The following is a 19,599-nucleotide window of genomic DNA, read 5'->3' as shown; positions in this document are numbered from 1 at the left end:
ACGTTAGAGTAGCACCCTGGTGGCTCATTTACGCTAGGCCAGTTGCTCTGCATAGCGTATTGAGACTAGATGTATATGGGCACATCTGTAAGTATCATCCAAAAAAACCTGTACCATAACAAATGCTTACAAAAGGTTTATGGACACATAGATGGGAATTCAAGTGAACACGAGTTTCTTTAACTCCCGGGATGAGTGCTTGGAACGATTCAATCTTTAGGCGAAAATGCAGTTTACCACGACTAATGACCGATGCTTCGTAGCGGTAAACTGCATTTTCAACTTAAATTACCGGGCGTGATGCTAATAGCGCACACGGTGAGCTTGCAAGGAGGGTGCAAGCGGAAATCCTCTAGTCACGGTTTTGCAGCGCAGATGATTGAATAGCCCCGGGCATTCATTCCCAGACCTAAACAAACATGCCTTCAATTGAATTCCCTGTTTAAATGACAGTAAGTGCTCCATCTTTGTTAACCAAGACTATGGTCCACATTACAGTAATAGGGTGAGGGTTTAGAAAATGTGAGAGTTTAGCAGTAAACGCACACTAATACACTGGTCGATTTGGTTTTTTTTCAAAATGGGAAAACATCTGGATGAGAGTTTAAAACGTGAGAGCTTTTGGAGTCTGAAAATGGCCGAGTTTAAAAAGTGTGAGAAAACTCTGACATTTTCTAAACTCTCATCCTATTACATTTTACCCTATAAGTTTATCTAATGGTCACTGGAACACCATCACATAGATATGTAAAACAGTGTGAAAATACACACACAATGATAGACTTACCTTTGTTAACTCTTTTTCTTCGAGGTCCATAGGGTCCACAGAAACTACCTTGGGGTATGTGGTTGGAGTGATCCAGGCACCAAAAAGTCAAAGCTTTAGCTCCCAGAATGTCCTGGTCCTCCTCCATATGTACCCCAGCCACATGCTTTCAGTTTGTAAACAAGCCCAATTGCAGGAGAAGGAAAGTGGAGAAGGAAGTACAATTTACAGTAGAAAACACTCTCACAACGATGAGGGAAGCAGTGACAAGAAGGAACAGAACCCAACTGAGGCCAGGTGCCTCAATCTGGGTACCCTGTGGACCCTATGGACCCCAAATCTTTTTTCTTCAACAAAAGGTAAGTCTACCATAACTCTTAATTTCTTCTTCAGGTTCCATAGGGTCCACAGGAACTACATTGGGGATGTCCTAGAGCAGTTCCCTTAAGGGTTGGAATGTTCCTGAGCAGAGAGTAGAATCCACCACCCAAAGGAAGTGTCCTGGAAGGCAAAAGTATCAAACACACAAAATTTGATGAAAGTGTGGACAGAAGACCAAGTGGCCGCCTTGCACAACTGTTCTGCAGAGGCGCCATGTCTAAACACCCACGATGGTCCCACAGACATCAAATGTGCCCTCAGGAACCGGGAAATGCTCGTTTGCTTGTTAGCTGGCCAGCCTCGCTTGTGAAAACCATATCACACAAAAAGCACATCTGATTTACTAATGGAGTTGATACGATCCACGTAGATATGAAGGGCTCAAACCACATCCAGGGAAGCTTCACCTACAGAAAGGCCTGAAGACTGAAAGGCAGGAACCACAATTTCTTCATTCACATGAAAACGGGATACCACCTTTGAAAGGTAACCCGTCCGTGTACAGAGACGGCTGTATTCTGGTGAAAAATCAAAAATTGAGAGTGACACGAAAGCGCTGCCAAATCAGAAACTCTGCGAGCTGAGGAGATAGCGAGGAGAAAAAGTGTCTTCGCTGTCAACCATTTGAGGTCCACTGTATCCAAGGACTCAAAGGGAGGAGCCTGCAGCGCCCTGAGAACCAAAGATAAATCCCATGGTGCCAGGGCGGGACAAACTGGTTGAAGGTGGAGCACACCCTCCAAAAATGTTCTAATATCTGGCAGGCGAGCAATTCTGCGCTGGAACCAAACTTGACAATGCAGAAGCCTGAACTCTCAAGGTAGCCAGGCTTAGACAGATGTCTAGCCCAGCCTGGAGAAAAGCAAGAACTCGGGAGAGCCTGAAAACCTTAGGGTCATACTCTCTGTGGCAACACCACTGAAAAAATGAAAGGCAAATCCTGTAATAGATGCGGGCAGAGGAAGGATTTCTTGCCCTGAGCATCGTCTGAATCACAGAAGTAGAAAAGCCTTTGGCCTTTAAGACGGAAGACGCAAGAGCCACGTCGTCAAAGCCAGACGAGGTAGGTCCGGATGTAGGCAGAGACCCTGCACTAACAAATCCGGCCATAAAGGAAGTGGATTGTCTATAGATAGGCATATCAGATCAGTGAACCAATGTCGCCTGGGCCAAGCAGGATCTATTAGTATCACCCTGCCACCTAATTACTTGAATACTTGAATTTTCTGAGGACCCTTGGAAGCAGGGAGATTGGAGGAAACAGGTATGCCAACCTGAAGTCCCACACCTCACTGCCAGAGCGTCCACGAAGGTGGCCGAGGGGTCTCTTGTCAAGGACCCATATCTGAGGACCTTGTGGTTGTGATGCCATGAGGTCTACATCCAGTATTCTCCACTTGTCCACCAGGAGCTGAAAGACGTCGGGTGGAGAGCCCATTCTCCGGTGTGTATGTCCTGATGACTTAGGAAATCAGCTTCCTTGTTGAGGATTACTGGGATGAATATTGCAGAGATTGCTGGAAGATGGCGTTCTGCCTATACCAGAATATTCGCCACTTCCCTCATGGCTGCCGGACTTCTTGTGCCTCCCTGATGGTTGATGTAGACCACTGTGGTAGCGTTGTCGAACAAGACTGAGATTATCTTGGTAAACACCCGAGGGGCTGTGGACAGACCAAAGGGCAGAGCCTGAAACTGGTAATGTGGTTATGTTGCTGATGAATAGCAAACCTAAGAATGCCGGGCAGCCCCCAAGCGCTGTGGTCACTGTGAATGGATGCCGGCGCTGTGAATGGATGCCGGCACCCAGCGTCCATTCACCGGCGGTGACCGCTGCTCTGCCGATTTCCCCACCCGCAGGACACTGCGGCCCACAGGTGGAGTACAGAACCCACAGGCTGTTTCAGCAGATCGCGGCGCTGGAGGGCAGGGTGCTTTCTGAAATAGAAATAGGGCAGGGCACGGCGCCCCACTAAAACAGCCTAGCGGGAACACTAGGATCTGAATCTGGGTTGGAGGAGGGACTGCCAGCGGAGAGCCTACCTCCCTAGGCTGCATCAACCAGCCGGGTACGCTGGCCTCATATTAGTAGATGTGTCTACTGATGATCCCCGGCGTCAGGCGATAAGACCCCAGTGGTCTAGTGAGGCCGTGGAATCGCCGTAAACGAGGAGTCGCCTTACCGGACATCTCCGTGCGTCCGATTGCAGTCCAGGCCTCCAACGTCGCTGTAGCTAAGCTCCGATGTGACCCGCCGAAATCACCGGAGACGTTACTGGTGCTGGCACTAGCGGAGGTAGAAGGAGTCGCAATGCATGCATCTTTGTTAGGACGCTCAGCAATGCTAACCCAGTAAAATAAAAAATAAATGAAATCATAAAATGAAAGCTTGGGACTGCCTGAGCAGTCCCCTGTTCAAAAGGTGCGTCTGAATCCTGCTGAGCACCAAACAAAAAACTGAATGCCTGTGGCTGGGGTATATATGGAGGACGACCAGGGCATTCTGGGAGCTAAAGCTTTGACTGTTTGGTGCCTGGATCACTTCAACCACATACCCCAAGGTAGTTCCTGTGGACCCTAAGGAACCTGAAGAAGAAATAAAATGTATTATATTATAATATACATATATATATATATATATACACACACACACACACACACACACATTTAAAATAACACAGACCACTATATAATATTTAACTTACACATACAAAATGACATAGTAATTTATGATATTGGTTAATAAATCCACACTAGAGCACCAAGACTTGCCAATATGATTGTTGGGTCACATACAATTATTTTCTGATTTCTAAATATAAGTTCTAGAGTTCACATTTAACAATATACTGTTATGTGCACTTTGCATGCTATCTAATCTGGTGAAATGTAAATATAAAGATGTCTCAATACTTCACATAAGTGACTTTTGACTGAACATTGACCTTTCTTTCCTATAGTTATGTTAACCTTGTATGTTCCATTTGTTTTTCAGTGTGGAGATTCCCCTGTCCTGTTCCTCAAGCTGGTCAAGTATTCTGCTAGAAATCCTACTTTTACTGGAGTACAGTGTTCTCCCATCATCAAATTCACGAGCACTACATCCGGCTTTTTTACATGCTACACGGCACTATCCTGCTCCAGGGGTCTGATGGACAAATCAGAGTCATGCTCTGCTCACTTTACTGTGCCAGTCACAGCTACAGAGATCCTTTCCCTGACTAAGATGCAGGGTACTGAGTAGCATATTTACAAAAGTGTGGGTTTATAGAAGTGGAGATGCTGCCTATAGCAACCAGATTCTAGCTATTATCCTCTAGAAGGTGCTAGATAAATGTTAAGTAGAAGCTGATTGGTTGCTATGGGCAACATCTCCACTTCTAAAAACCGCACTTTAGTAAATATACCCGAGTCTCAGCGTGCAGAGTCTCCACATGCATTGCTGGACACTATTATATCTGTGTCCAGCCAACAAGTGGGCAATATCTGCAAACAATGTTTATTTATTTTTTTATTGAAAATTGTTAATGTAGAGTTCAAACCAATATATGGATTTCAAAATTTTTCATTATTGCGAAGTATTACACTGCCTCCACCTGGCTACTTTTTAATGTCACCCAGATGGAAAAACACTAGAGTGTAGGAAAATAAAAGCAAATTCTTCATAAAACATTAGTGTGCTTTAGATTAATTTAAAAGAGAGAATTACAATATACAAGGAAATTGACAGTTTGCTAAAAAGGAATTTATAAAAATATTATGGGCTACTTATAAAACAAAAGGAAAAATATGCCAGGAACACATAAAATATCCTAAATGCTATGGTTGTAATTTTCATGATGAAAGTTCTCAGGGGTCTATGCCACATCAGGGGCCACGGGGGATTCTTAAGTATCCACCTTACCACGGGGGACGCTAATCAGAAGAGCGATTCATAATTGCTCAGGAGCGGGGACAGCTGCTCTGAAATGCAGCTGTCCCCGCGATTAGTATCGCAGCTACAGAAGTAGCAGCATTACTTATCTCTTCCTGTCGTCTGCTTCTGCAGGTGTGACCTGAGGTCACGTATGCATAAAGACGCTGGGGAGGTAGTGAGGAGGCAGCAGAGGTATCCGTTCGCATCCCCGGTACTCCTTCCAATATATATATTCCATAGACAAAAAAACCTTATGGTTTCTCGTGTCCCATTAAAGCTGCTTAGACATGATCTGAAAATTAATTTGGGAAGATTGTGGGCATTGAGTGGGATGTGGGAGCCACATAACTGCTCAAACCTCAGTTGCATAGACTGCATGTGTGTATTCCAATGAGCACACAATTCTGTGAATTAGCAGCTCCATCATTTTGTGAGTGACAGCAATCTCATTCTGTGAGAGCTGAATCTGCAGTTAACCACAGGGTGCGATGGCATACCATATCTGTATTGCGCAAGGAACACGTCAATGAAGGCATCAGCCTTAATGAGCGGAATTTCATTGCTTTTTGAAGTTTGAGTGGCAGAAAATCAACAAGTTTTGTGAAATGTTAGACCATGTCTAAGCAGCCTTAATGGGACATGTGAAACCGTAAGGTTTTTTGTCTATGGAATTTCATAGCTTTTTTAAAATGTATTAACCATCAGGGTTTGGATGAGCAAACCGAGCTACCTGCAGGGGAGAAGGGAAACAAAATGGTACACTAACACAGGTGGAAGAGGGGACAGCACATAGGAGGTTGGTTTGGGAGGTGCTGAGTGCAAGACGGCTGTAGGCATATGGGGTAGCAGCAGCAGCGGTGGCGCAGAGCAGTGGCAGCGGTGCAGTGCAAAGGGGGCATCAGTGGGCGACAGAGGGCTCACTGGTAGTGGGTATGCACCTGAGAAAATCAAATCAATAAGTCACAGATGCACAAATGCAGCAGTGAGATCTATGCATCTATGTTAAAAATTGTTTAAAAAAAAAAAAAAAAAAAAGCGTAGCCCCGCCCTCCCCAGAAAACAATCAGCGCCGGGCTATTGAGCCCCAGTACTGGTTGTGCTAAATACAGGGGACATACGATGTAAGGGTCCCCCGTATTTGTGTAGTGCATATGAATATATAAATATTGTCTTTTGCAGTAGTACTACAGATCGCAGCAGGCATCCCCCGCATACTGGCACTTGGAGAACCACAAGTACCAGCAGGCGGGGCACTAAGGGCCCCTGCAAAAGAAATATTAGAATAAAATAGACAGACACCGTTTTAATATTTTATTTAGCGGGACCTTCACCTGGGGGGCAGCAGCCTTTAGCTCTTTTACATGGCTGCCTCTCCCCCAGGACTTCTATGGTGTCTTCACCTGGAGCGCGGCGGCCATTAAGCTCTTTTGCGCTGCGCCCATCCAGGGCTTCCGCGGCGTCTTCCGTCTTCGGCAGCTCTTCTCTGCTGCCTCCCCGCCACCAACTGAATGCACAGCAACAAACGCTGGCTATATTTAAAACAGACGAGGGGGCAAGTCGATGACGTCGCGTGCCATGATTGGCTTGCGGCGGCCATCTTTGAATTTCAAAAATTTTTTGAAAAAGGCACGCTCGAATCTCACCACTGAATTTAATGGTGAGAACCGCTCATTGGCTGAGGGGCGGAAGGCTCGCCTCTCTCAGCCAATGAGCGCTCCCCACCGTGATTTCTGGACTGAAATCCCAAAGCGGAGCTGTCATTCGGGTAGTAATGTCCGTGGGCTCGGGTAATTCGTGTTTTTTTTTTTTGCCAAGACCATGAATTGTGTGAAGAGGACCTGATCTACGCATAGGAGGATGTGAGTATTCCCCATTGGATTACCTAATGGAGAAGAGGACAGAATGGCTTCAGGGATACTAGGTGAGTATGCAAGATAGTGTGTGCATGTGTGAGTACGTGTGTGTGTGCATGTATGTTTTAATAAAATTGTACTTTTCTATGGGTGTGTTGTGTGTTTATTTTAATATTGCTTTTGCTGTGGAGCTAAAAGTACCAGCAAGCCCGTAATGCCCCGCATGCTGATAATTGTGGTTCTCCAAGTACCAGCATGTGGGGGAGGCTTGCTGGGAACTGTAGTTCTACAGCAAAATACAATATTTATAAATATTCATATGCACCATACTTTACATAATCAACCCAGCACCCACCGCCCGGGGGTGCAGGGGATAGCTCCGGGCTATCAGACTGGGCCTGGGGTGCTCTGAGGAGGGAGACCCCTTTATTGGGGGGGTCCCCAACTCCCCAGGGATCCCTGGCCTGGGCTGACTAGGGGTCAGGGGTGATGCTTCGGCTGGGGGGCCTGGATAAAGGGCTACCCTGGCTGTGGCATCACTCCCCCGCTAGAAAGGGTCCAGTGCTGGTTCTGGGAAATACAGGGGGGGCCCAATGCATTTTTTCCTCCTGTATTTCCAGAACCAGGACCGGCTCAGAGCCCTGTGCTGGTTGTTTTTTTTTTAAAATACAGATGCAGGTATCACGGATCTTCCAGATCCGAGCCTGCAACAGTGTGCTGCTACCTCCCCCGGGTCCTAACACCTGCACTACCGCTGCCCGCACTGCCGCCAACACCCGCTACCGTCCCCAGCAGCAGCTAATGCCTGCAACCCCTACCCCCTCTCCCTCGCATCCCAGCCGCAGCAAACGCCGGCTTCCTGCCCTCCGGTCCCAGCCCCCGCTACCGCCTGCAAACAACGGCCATCTTTGTGCACCCAAGTTAAGCCACAGTAATTACAACTGCTGGAGGCTCCTACTGCGGCTCCGCAACAAGTTGAAAAGTCCTATCTCTACAATGGCGCATTCTTGAGGTAATAGTTTAAAAACTGTAACTATATAATTTACCTGAACCCCAAAAGCACGTACCCTGGCACAATAGCTACCTAATAAAACAAACCCCAAGTCTAAATTCCACCCCTACCTTCCCAAAAATCCCCCATAGACTATAGCAGAAAAGGGTTCCTAATTGAGAGTGTCAGAAAAAAGACGTACGTTTCGCAAGAGCTTGATCACATCATAGTCAAATGATGTGATCAAGCTCTTGCGAAACGTACGTAGACGGGGCGGCCAGGCAGCATCCTGTGAAGCCGCGTGGAAAGGGTTCCCCCGCTGCCGTACCACTCCAACCTGCACCTCGTATGTACATGCACGGTTTCTTACCTGGAATAGCAATAACCACTGAACAGCAGCTTCTACGCTGGGTGATAAGTATTAAAAACAAGCATTACCTAGTGTCTTGTAGTGTGATCGCTACACTGTTACCACTCTTCCATGCAGACGCATTACTATGTTGCTACTTTAGAACCTTGATTTACAATGTGTCTGGAGGTTATTTTTGGAGATTGGCTTTGGTTTTAAGTCTGTACATATTTATGAGTCGGTCTGGCGGTATATCTCACTACCATCTGGGTAACTCACTTATACAGATGATATAGTGGGTGCGGAGTAATTCTTATTGTCTGACAGCTTCACCCGGATGGACAATATGTCAATATCTTCAATCAGTCTGTACTAAGTAGCGGGTGTGGAGGAGTACATAGGTCTGACACTAAAGACCATTATATACATTACCCTGTGTATTACATATACTCTATGTTACTCACCGCTATTAAACATAAGGCAAATGTGAGTTATTTCTGTTATAATCTCCGGATGGGGTTTAACATTATTCTGTATGATCACAGACGGAATGTAAATTATTGCATACTATATTGACCTGAGTTGTATATATGTCTTATTCCTATCGACCTATGGTACAGTGTACTCTCTGGCACATATGGGTAATAGCTGCCTTAGATTCCATACTAGATTCAGTAATTTAATTTATAATTGTTAATACAGGAGATGAATATATCATGTATGGAATAGATTTGGGATGTGGTGTAGACTACTGCTATCTACCTTTGAACCATGTGTATCGTTATTAAGCTAATGAGGCTATTATCTGTTGATTTATCCTCCTCCTTTTCGCATTTGATAGATTGAGTATATATAATTATATTGGGCATTGATCCCATATTAGTGATTGTCTAAAATATATTTTTCCTTTGGTTTAAAGGATTAATTGTGATATTTTGTGTATTTTTGTTTTTTTGGTTTTTTTTGTCTGTATAAACCTACATTTTAAGGATTTGATTAAAAGTTACATTTTAAACATATGTTAATTATACAAAAGCAGTGCCCCCAAGCAAAAGTCTTCTTTTCTATCCAACTATACAATATGGGAGAGGTTATCAAACCTTGGAGAGATAAAGTGGAGAAAGATAAAGAACCAACCAGCTTCTACTTGCCATATTACAGGCTCTGGGCGTGATTCAGACCCGCTCGCGACCGCTGAGTGCTCGCAAGCGGGTCGATGGTGGCCCAGTGCGCATGCGCAAGACCCGGATAGCGACAGGCAAGCCGTCGCTCCGGGTCTCGTACCAAAGGGGGCGTGCTGTCGATGGTGAGTGACAGCACGCCCCCTTTGGTGGGCGTGCCTGGGGCGTGGCTGCCCAGACGGAGGCGTTCCCATGGGACCGCCTACCATCTGGGGCCGGCCCCACTGACATCACAAGTGATATCAGTGGGAGTGCTTTCGGCTCTGTTTGAGCCGAAAGCACTCCAGGGCTTGCGGCAACGAGACCCTACCACAAGGGTCTCGTCGCAAGCCCGATGGTCCCGACCATCGCGACCATCTTCCTGCCCGCTCGCTATAGCTGTGGGTGGTCACCCACAGCTATGCGAGCGGGCAGGAGGCTGTTCAAAAAAAAATAGCCCGGCTCTGATTCAGAGCGAGCGCTCTGTCAGAGTGTCCGGCTCTGAATCAGGACCTCTGTTTGAAAAGTGACAGGAGCTGATTGTATAGAGAAAGTACCAAAGTTTGATGCATCTCCCCCATAGATAGATAGATCTGCACAGCGTAAAACTTTTTTTATTGAATATTTTACATATGAAATTACTTAAGAGGAGTTCAGAATGCCAAGCGATACCCATATAAGTTTGGTCTCATAGGGACTTCACCAGTAAGACAATAGGGTCCCTTGATGATGTCCTGTTGAGACAAAATGCGTTGGAGTAATGCTTTGTTTTCTGAACTGTATTTATTGTTGTATGCCCAATGGAATACATGAATTAAAGACACAGGTGGCACCTGTCCTTTGGTGGTAACTCAAAGATTTTTAAATTGTGTACTGCACGCACATTTTATTCTGGCATGGATAATTTCACTGAAACCTGTGGAGGGCTTAATAAAAAGATTTAATCTGCGCACTATGGTGCAATCCCTTTCGCTCTGATTTTTAGGCTTCTTTGAATGAGAAAAAGACTGGTGATTAGCAATGGGTAGTCGCAGATCCCTGGAGATTCCCAATGCCTAATGGAAATACTCATATGTGTTTGTCTGGTCGGGAATAGGTAAACCGTAGATGTAATTAATTAGTCTCAGTACAGCACTATGTAATTTATTTTTTAACAGTTATTTATATAGCATACACATATTCCACATTGTTTTACAGAGAATATTTCAGTCATTCATATCAACCCCTGCCACAGTGGAGCTTACATTTAGAATATATTTTCCCTATCACATGGACATACACACTAGGGGAAATTTTTTGTCAGACGCCAATGAACCTACATGTATATTTTTGGAGTGTATTATGATTGGTACCTCATAAACAAATTATAATAAACATGCACTTGAATACTGTATTACATACAGTATGTACATGAGAAAAACTGTGAATTTCATCAAAAGATTCAACCACAGGTTAATTAGACCTGGCCTAAGAAACCCATTATTAAAATGTCTAGACCATATCAATACAAATTGGCAAAAGGATATTGCCACTTAATAATTTTTTAGATTTTGTCTCTCGTTTGCAGGAGTCCCTTATATTGCATTTGTGGGGAGAACAGAGTTTGCCACACAAATATAATGACTGGGCTGGCAGCAGAGGACAGTGCTGCCTTCCACTGCATCATTCAGTCATCTCAGTCCTAATAATTGCATTTCAAAGTCCCATCTAAATAAATGACCATATTGGGACTTTGAATTGCTATTATGTTAGTAGCTTACATGACGGGAGGTATTATTTTCCTCTACACAAAGACTTTGGAACAAACTACAATCGGTAGACTGGTATTTACTCTCTGGAGATAAACAAATGCAAATCAAAAAGCCAAGTTAATTATCAGGTCTTATGACTGCAGGAACATTTATTTTCATAATGTTGGAGAATTATGCTAGTAGATGCTTAAAGACTGTAAAGCAGTGGTTCCCAAACTTTCTCAAATCATGGTGCCCTAGCATTTCAGCTTTTTGTCCAAGGCAACCCTAGGCCAAAAGTCTCTTGCTGAGATAATCAGTAAAAATTATTAAATTAAGTAAATTGTGCTTATCTGTCACTTTTAAGGTGCGTATCCACAGACGGAGAAGTGAGAGCACGATTACGACACTGTAATTGTGCTGTCGTTTCTCCATCTGAAATATGCCTACACTGAGCATTCAGTCGTTCAGTGTAGGCACATCCATCATCCCCGTACATGCTGAACCTGACGTAATCGTCAGGTTGACCAGCATGTACGGGCGATGATAGATGTCAAAAAACGACCAGCGGGCATGCGAATCGCTGGTCGTTTTTGACATTTAAATGCCCGATTTGCTGTCGATTACTGAGCAATTGCACGATTATGATGTCGTAGTCATGCAATCGCTCAGTAAGGTTGTGTAGTGGATACGCACCTTTAAATTCAGTTATGCAATTGCGCTCCTGTTTGTCCAGGTAATTTATCATTGGCAGCCACCAGCGCAAGTTTTGCCTATCACTATAAATCATGTGATTTAGTACTGGACCACCAAACCATGGCAACTCTGCTAATGCTTTACGGCACCCTGGTATCAGCGACTAACACTGTAATGTAGTGATTCGCTTGCAGATACACCCGCACTCGCTCACAGAACATGGGCATGCTGCATATAATTTTAATCAGAAGCTGCTTATGCCAATAAGATGCATTTGAAGGTAAAAAAAGATGCACAAAAAGACGCTCGGCACTACCGAATCATGCAGCACTCCTGCTCTATGTGTGAAGCAACTTGTATCACACGGAGGATAGATGTATGTGGACTCATCTCTATTACTGTGCTGCAATGTCCCTGACCCTAAATGCAAAACATTTCTCTCAACATCCCACCACTTGACATTTCCGCTATACAGTAGACATTGTATTGTACAAATTACAGGGCCATCCACTTTAACAGTGTGGTATTCAGTAGTACAAATTTCATCAGTGGAGCACTCGCCACAAAGAGGTTAAGCAGTGCATTACATGCCATGGCTTATCTTTCGTTGTAGAATGCCACGGTACGCCACAGTACAGCCATCACGTAACGTTCCATGGCGCGACACAGAGGCCTGGAATGGCGCGCTATGAGCAATAAACTAGCTGGGCCCATCTGTACATGTTATATACATTTTTCACCATTGGGTGGTACATAAAGGCCCTTACAAACTTTTGCTATAGGGCCTTCAAATAACTAGGTACGACCCTGTGTGCACCTCACAATGACCACACAGACTAAGGGACAAGATTGGCGTTTTATCAAGACAGATATCTGCTGGTGTTTATCATATTAATTCACTGAATTAGACGACTAGCACTAGAAATTAACTAGTGGTTCACTTTTGACAAACTTATGCACTCAGTCTATTTTTATTGTCTTCAGGTTATTCATTTGTGTGAGGTCAACTGCTCTGGTTTAATACTTACCATTAGATGCCATCACTCTAAGTTTATTCTTCTCTTCAAAACCTTTTTGAAGTCTTAACGTGGCCCACTACAAGTAAACAAACAAATAGTTATGATAATAAACAATATATTATAATCAGGGCTGCCATCAGAAATTCTGGGGCCCAGTACTAACAAAATAGGAAGGCCCCCCCCCCCGGGGTTGTGGATAACGTGAGTGGAGCTATATCAGGGATGTTGCCTAAATTTGTGCGTAAACCAGGGAGGATGGCTAGGCATGGTGTAGGGGGGTGGTACAGGCCAGGGAAGTGTGATTGGACTAGGGGGGCATGGGGCAGTAGGGGAGGGGCAGAGAAGACAGGCAGGCTGGCTGGACATGGGAGGGGGGGCAGGGAAGGCTGGCTGGACTGTGGCAGAGAAGACAGGCTGGCTGGACTATGAGGGGGCACGGGGAAGACTGGCTGGACTGAGGGAGAGGCAAGGCAGACTGGAAGGACTGGGAGGCATAGGGAAGGCTGGCTGGACTGGGGGGGCAGGGAAGGCAGGCTGGCTGAACTGGGGGGGAGCAGAAAAGGCTGGCTGGCTGGATTGGTGGGGGGGGAACAGTGCAGGGAAGGCTGGCTGGACAAGAGAGGGGGGGACACAGGGCAGGGTCAGCTTACCTGTTCTCCTGTCCTGAGAGAAGGGAGCCCAGCTGGCAGTGGTGAGGAATGCACCAGGCGGCAGGAAGAGAGAAAGATCATCAGCGCTGTGTCATTCAACTAAGGACTCGAGCCGGCCTCAAACATCAGGGGTGCTGCAGCATTTACTATGGAGCCGACCGCGAGCCAATCACACCACGCGGAACAGCGGCCAATCAAGAGCGGCCGCTCCTGATTGGCTGATCAAGAGCTGCTGTTCCTGATTGGCTGCCGTTCCGTCAGCCAATCACAGCTCGCGGAATGGCAGCCAATTAGGATCGGCCGCCCCTGACTGTCGTTCCGCGAGCCAATCATAGCTCGCGCCCGGCTCCAGTGACAGTCCATAGGTGAAATGTCACAGTGCTAATGATCTTTCTCCCTGCCTGCCGCCGCCGGTGCATTTCTTGTCGCTGTCAGCCGGGCCCCCTCTGTCTCCGGGACCGGTACTGGAGTGCCGGCAGTCCCCCCCTGATGGCGGACCTGATTATAATATACTAATGCCAGCAAATGCTATCAAATGTGTCCCCTGTCAGTTTCATAAAAGATGTAGTAAATGTGGTCCCCTGCAGTATATATTTCCCCAATCTGCATTCTGTAAGGTACAACAACAAAAAAAACCACCACACAAACAACATTTAAATAAATAAAACAGTAAAAATAAGCAAGCCAAAATTATAAATAAGATAATAAAAACATTACTCAGTAATCTGTAGTGAGATTGCCTCTGTTTTTTTTTTTTTAAACAACTTGATTTTGAGAGAATCTACATAAACAAAAGGAAAGGAATGGACATTGCTGCCCAACGAGTTTCAAGGGCAGACATAATTTCTCTCAAAAAAATTGTGACTTTAAAATGGGTGATGTGTTTGAGGGAAAGGTTGTGAACTAAATTTGGCATTATGGAAGGCATGGCTTTATTGGGTAAGATAGCTACAATCAATGGCTTATGTCCAAGCAAAAAGAATAAAAATAAAATAAATGGAAAAGCTGTAGAGCCCATAAAGGTGATAGCTGCTAAATATTAATAAAACAACACTACAACAACAGTACACAATCTGTACATTAGATATGTAAAGGTGATAAGGCTACCATAAAAATACATATAACTTTTTGAAAAATAAATTGTAACTAAAGGCCCGTATTCAATTAGACACGAAAAGTCGAAACTTTTCGCCTGGTGCACTTTACTCCGCATTCACCTGTTTGGGATGCAAAATCGCCGCATGCGCTTCCCCGCGATTCACCCTATTCCATTGCAGGAAAGTGCGAAAATGCAAATAGGCGAATGCATAACAAGCGGAAAGTACTGAATAGATAGATTCCCCCAGTCTGTACCCCAAAATAAGATGCACTGACTCTGGAAATCATTACAGATGTGTACTATTAGCCCTAATAAAAGTACTTTGCATCTTTAATTTGTGTTAAAAGCTTTCTAGAAGCAGATTTCTAAAAGTGGTGAAGAATTATAGAAAAGGGTGGAGAATGAAAGCGCCAACACACCGTTGTTTTTATATATATATATATATATATATATATATATATATATAAAAAACATTTATTGATAGCTTTCCTCAATGAAAGGATGTTACCAGCTATATAGCAATTATTACTGAGCCAAGCTAATTTGAAAAAGCATACATTCGCCATTAATAAAAACGGATCATGGAAAATACTCAGAGAATATTTGCTGTTTTATATTATACCTTCAAAAGATAATAATAACCTCTTGGTATTTACTGTATAACCACAAGATCCTTATTATTGTAGAACCCTTAACAGGCTATCTATGAGTAACAATCACAGCTGTAATCTCTTTAAAAAATACACATAGTAACAACAGGTTCAATTAGTAACTGTTTCACAGTACTTGATATTCTTACACAAGTTGTTACACAAGTAGCAATCTAAAAAAAAAAGTGGATTCCTGTGTAATGGTGCATGAACACGGTCAGATTTTTCCTTTCAGATATGAACGATAACGATTTAAAAATCGTTCAGTCGTTCATATCTGAAGGAAAATCTGACATATCTGACATGCCTGAACGATGGACGATGCGCGTTCCCGTTTGTCAGATAACGATATCGGACATCTGATGTGTTTGCAGTCAGACTTGGACGATTCCATTCATTTTAATGTAGTCAAAAATCGTTCAATCGTTCAAAACTTTGGTAAAATCGTTCAAATCGTTCATCTGACAAATCTGACAGTGTGTATGCTCCATAACAGCTCTTTTATGCAGTGTGGGGTTGCTCTTTTATGCAGTGTGGGGTTGTTCTGCTTATTTTATCTGCACCATCCTGGATCTTCAATTTAAAGCATAGTCTTTATGCATTTTATTCCAAGGAAAAGCAGATATTAACTACATTCACTGCAATTTTAAATCACAGCACGTAGTCAGATTCCTCAGCCGATTCCAATCACACTGCACGGCCATTTCTTTTTTTTTCACATGGATCTCCACACACAATTTAAAATATAGTCTTGTAGAAAGAATAATGATTCGAGTCTTTAGTACTCGTTAATGAAAAGTGCATGCATAGTTAAAAATCAGGGCCATATAAAATTATATATATATATATATATATATATATCCTTGCAAAAGTATTCACCCCCTTGGCTTTTTACCTTTTTTGTTACATTACAACCTATAATTTATTTTTTTAATCTGAATTTTATGTGATGGATCTGCACAAAATAGTCTAATTTGGTGAAGTGAAATGAGAAAAATATATATAAAAAAGTATCTTTATAAATAAAATTCTGAAAATTGTCATGTGCATTTGTAATCACCCCCTTTGCTATGAAGCCCCTCAAAAGTTCTGGTGCAACCAATTACCTTCAGAGGTCTTGAGAAAGGACCTAGATGGTCCGAAACGCCAGGGGCGTCTTAAGAGAGGAGGAGGCCCGTGTGCACGCCCTGTGCGGGGTCCCTTCCTCTCTCCCCGGTGGCCGGCAGCCGACTGATGCGGCTAGCTGGCCACCGGAGCCTTAGTAGACTCCGGGCACTAGAGTGTGCCCGGAGTCTACTGCGCATCCGCAGAATGCCCGAAATGGCCGTGGCAGACATTTTTCCGGTGTTCTATGCATGCGCAGTAGACTCCGGGCACACTCTAGTGCCCGGAGTCTACTGTGCATGTGCAGAACAACGGAAAAATGGCCACGGCGGCCATTTTCCGGTGTCCTGAGCAGCGCAGACACCCGACGTGGGACCACAGACAGGTAGGTCTAAAATAATATGGGTGCAGTGTGTGCGGTGCGGGGTCCCCCTGGACCCGGGGGGCCCATGTGCCCCGCACACACTGCACCCATTATAGATATGCCACTGCCAAGCCAACTCCAATAACGTCCGAGGACAACATCCGATGCCGGGCGTCTGACTTCATCCACCCACATCGCGGCCAGGCCAACTGCCAAAGAAGAAGACTGAAACCCCTGATGGAGGCAATTCCTGAGAAGATCGGCGGTAAGGTAGGGACAGGCGGACCACAATACGGACCAGTCTCTGGCCTTCCTCCCAATTAGTCTCAAAAGACTATAAACATCACAATATATGTTTATGTTAATGTTTATTATGCTTTTTACATAGCGCTCTCTCATTTCACTAGTACCCTTAATTTCTGAGCTGCTTATACATTTACAAGCGCATTGCACCTATCACTCAGTTACCTTCGTATGTCACATAAATAGTGAAATGAAGGCCACCTGTGTGAAATCTAAGTGTCACATGATCTGTCAGCATAAACACTACTTTTCTGAAAGGCCCCAGAGGCTGCAACACCACTAAGCAAGAGGCATCACACCATGAAGACCAATGAGCTCTCCAAACAAGTCAGGGACAAAGTTGTTGAGAAGTACAATTCTGGGTTGGGTTATAAAAATATATCCAAATCTTTGATGAACCCCCGGAGCACCATCAAATGGAAAGAACATGGTACCACAACAAACCTGCCAAGAGGGCCACCTACCAAAACTCATATACTGGGCAAAGAGGGCTTTAATCAGAGAGGCAGCACAGAGACCAAAGGTAACCCTGAACGAGCTGCAGAGTTCCACAGCAGAGACTGGAGTATCTGTGCATGTGACCACAATAAGCCATAGACTCCATAGAGCTGGGCTTTATAGAAGAGTGGCCAGAAAAAAGCCATTACTTAGTGATAAAAATAAGAAGACACGATTTGAGTTTGCCAAAAGGCATGTGGGCAACTCTCCAAATGTATGGAGGAAGGTGCTCTGGCCAGATGAGACTAAAATTGAACTTTTTGGCCACCAAGGAAAACGCTATGTCTGGCGCAAAACCAACACATCCCATCTCACCCCAAGATGAAACATGGTCGTGGCAGCATCATGCTGTGGGGATGTTTTTCAGCAGCAGGGACTGGGAAACTGATTCGAGTTGAGGGAAAGATGGATGGAGCTAAATACAGGGATATTCTTGAGCAAAACCTGTTTTAGTCTGCCTGTGATTTGAGACTGGGACGGAGGTTCACCTTCCAGCAGGACAATGACCCGAAGCATACTGCTAAAGCAACACCCGAGTGGTTTAAGGGGAAACATTTAAATGTGTTGTAATGGCCTAGTCAAAGCCCAGATCTCAATCCAATTGAGAATCTGTGGTCAGTCTTGAAGATTGCTGTTCACAAGCGGAAACATCCAACATGAAGGAGCTGGAGCAGTTATGCTTTGAGGAATGGGCAAAAATCCCAGGGACAAGATGTGGCAAGCTCATAGAGACTTATCCAAAGCAACTTGCAGCTGTAATTGCCACAAAAGGTGGCTCGACAAAGTGCTGACTTTAGGGGGGTGAATAGTTATGCACGCTGAAGTTTTCTGTTATGTTGTCCTAAATGTTGTTTGATTCACAATATAAAAAAAACACAACTTCACAGTTGTAGGCATGTTCTGTGAATGAAATGTTGCACACCTTTAAACAATCCATTTTAATTCCAGGTTGTGAGGCAACAAAACATGAAAAATACAAAGGGGGGCTGAATACTTCTGCAAGGCACTATTATATATATATTATAGTTTACCACGTCCTGCTTCTGTTGGTTAGGGCTGGTGGTTAACCCCCTCCGGGGACTCTCTCTCCCCTCTGCCAGGGGCTCTCCCTGTCCTTAGCACATCAAACGGTCACCTCCAGACTTCAAACAGCCAGACCGCCGGAGGAGACAGGGGATCCAGAGGACGAGAGTACAGCCAGCTGGTCTCTCAATAGCAGTGAAATCAATGCGTTTCTTCGCCTCTGCCAAGTATCAGTGGCTTCCTCAGTAAACCCCATGCCCATGCTGGCACCGCTGTCTAGGCAATTTATCTTTATATTTCACATCTAAAGTATCTACCAGGAGACCCAATTATCTGACCCGGGACTTGAAACACGATTCCAAGCCGGGTCAGACCCGGGATTTACCCCATTTCCACTGTGGCTCCATTCACACTGCACACGGGAAACTCCAGATCTCCCCAGAACGCGACCAGTGGAGGGAGTAATCTCTCCTATCACAGACAGCTTTCGAATACCAGCCAATCACCATGCGGTAAACGCGTCCCGGGTCGGATGACCCGGGTTACCCGTTTCCACTGAGCCTGACCTGGATTTTACCTGCGTAAAACCCTGCTCGAGACCCAGGAGTAAATGCTGGGTCAATCGGGATTTATTCCTAGGAGCCTTTTCCACTGAGCCGCTGTTTATGCTGACGCGGCAAAAATCCGGGTATTTTGGCCAATGGAAAAGGGGTATAAATAAGCACATGGGGAGCGGGGAGGGGAAAAGTAGAGCACAAAATTGTACATTTTGATGACTGTTTGGTATTTATCCAGCTTTTAAGAAAGGAAAATGACATCCATGGAATCTTGAGCCAATTGCATGTGGGTGTGTACATCCCTATACTATCAGTCATGATATCTCCATAAATATGTAAAAATAAAAAAATTGCATCATTTTGTGAGGAAAACAGAAATAAGGATTACTTTGTTGCTGTTCATCATAATCATCATCATCTTGTTATCATAATGATGGGCCTATTTTTATGTGGCGACATCTGCCCCATTGTTAATCTGGACCTGTAAATT

General features: G+C 44.6%; 1 protein-coding gene across 1 annotated transcript in view; it reads right to left on the bottom strand.

The window, feature by feature from the left end:
* GPAT3 (glycerol-3-phosphate acyltransferase 3) overlaps positions 1–19,599 on the bottom strand; it is an 89,874-nt gene that overhangs the window by 61,307 nt on the left and 8,968 nt on the right. Inside the window, exon 2 of the mRNA XM_088445026.1 lies at positions 12,871–12,937. Within this exon, the coding sequence (XP_088301152.1) occupies positions 12,871–12,937 (67 nt within the window). The remainder of the gene's footprint in view (positions 1–12,870; positions 12,938–19,599) is intronic.

Source organism: Taudactylus pleione, unplaced genomic scaffold (assembly GCF_031769625.1).
Source record: "Taudactylus pleione unplaced genomic scaffold, aTauple2 ptg000376l, whole genome shotgun sequence".
NCBI lineage: Eukaryota > Metazoa > Chordata > Amphibia > Anura > Myobatrachidae > Taudactylus > Taudactylus pleione.
The sequence above is the reverse complement of the archived record's forward strand: the minus strand, read 5'-3'. Positions and strand labels throughout refer to the sequence as shown.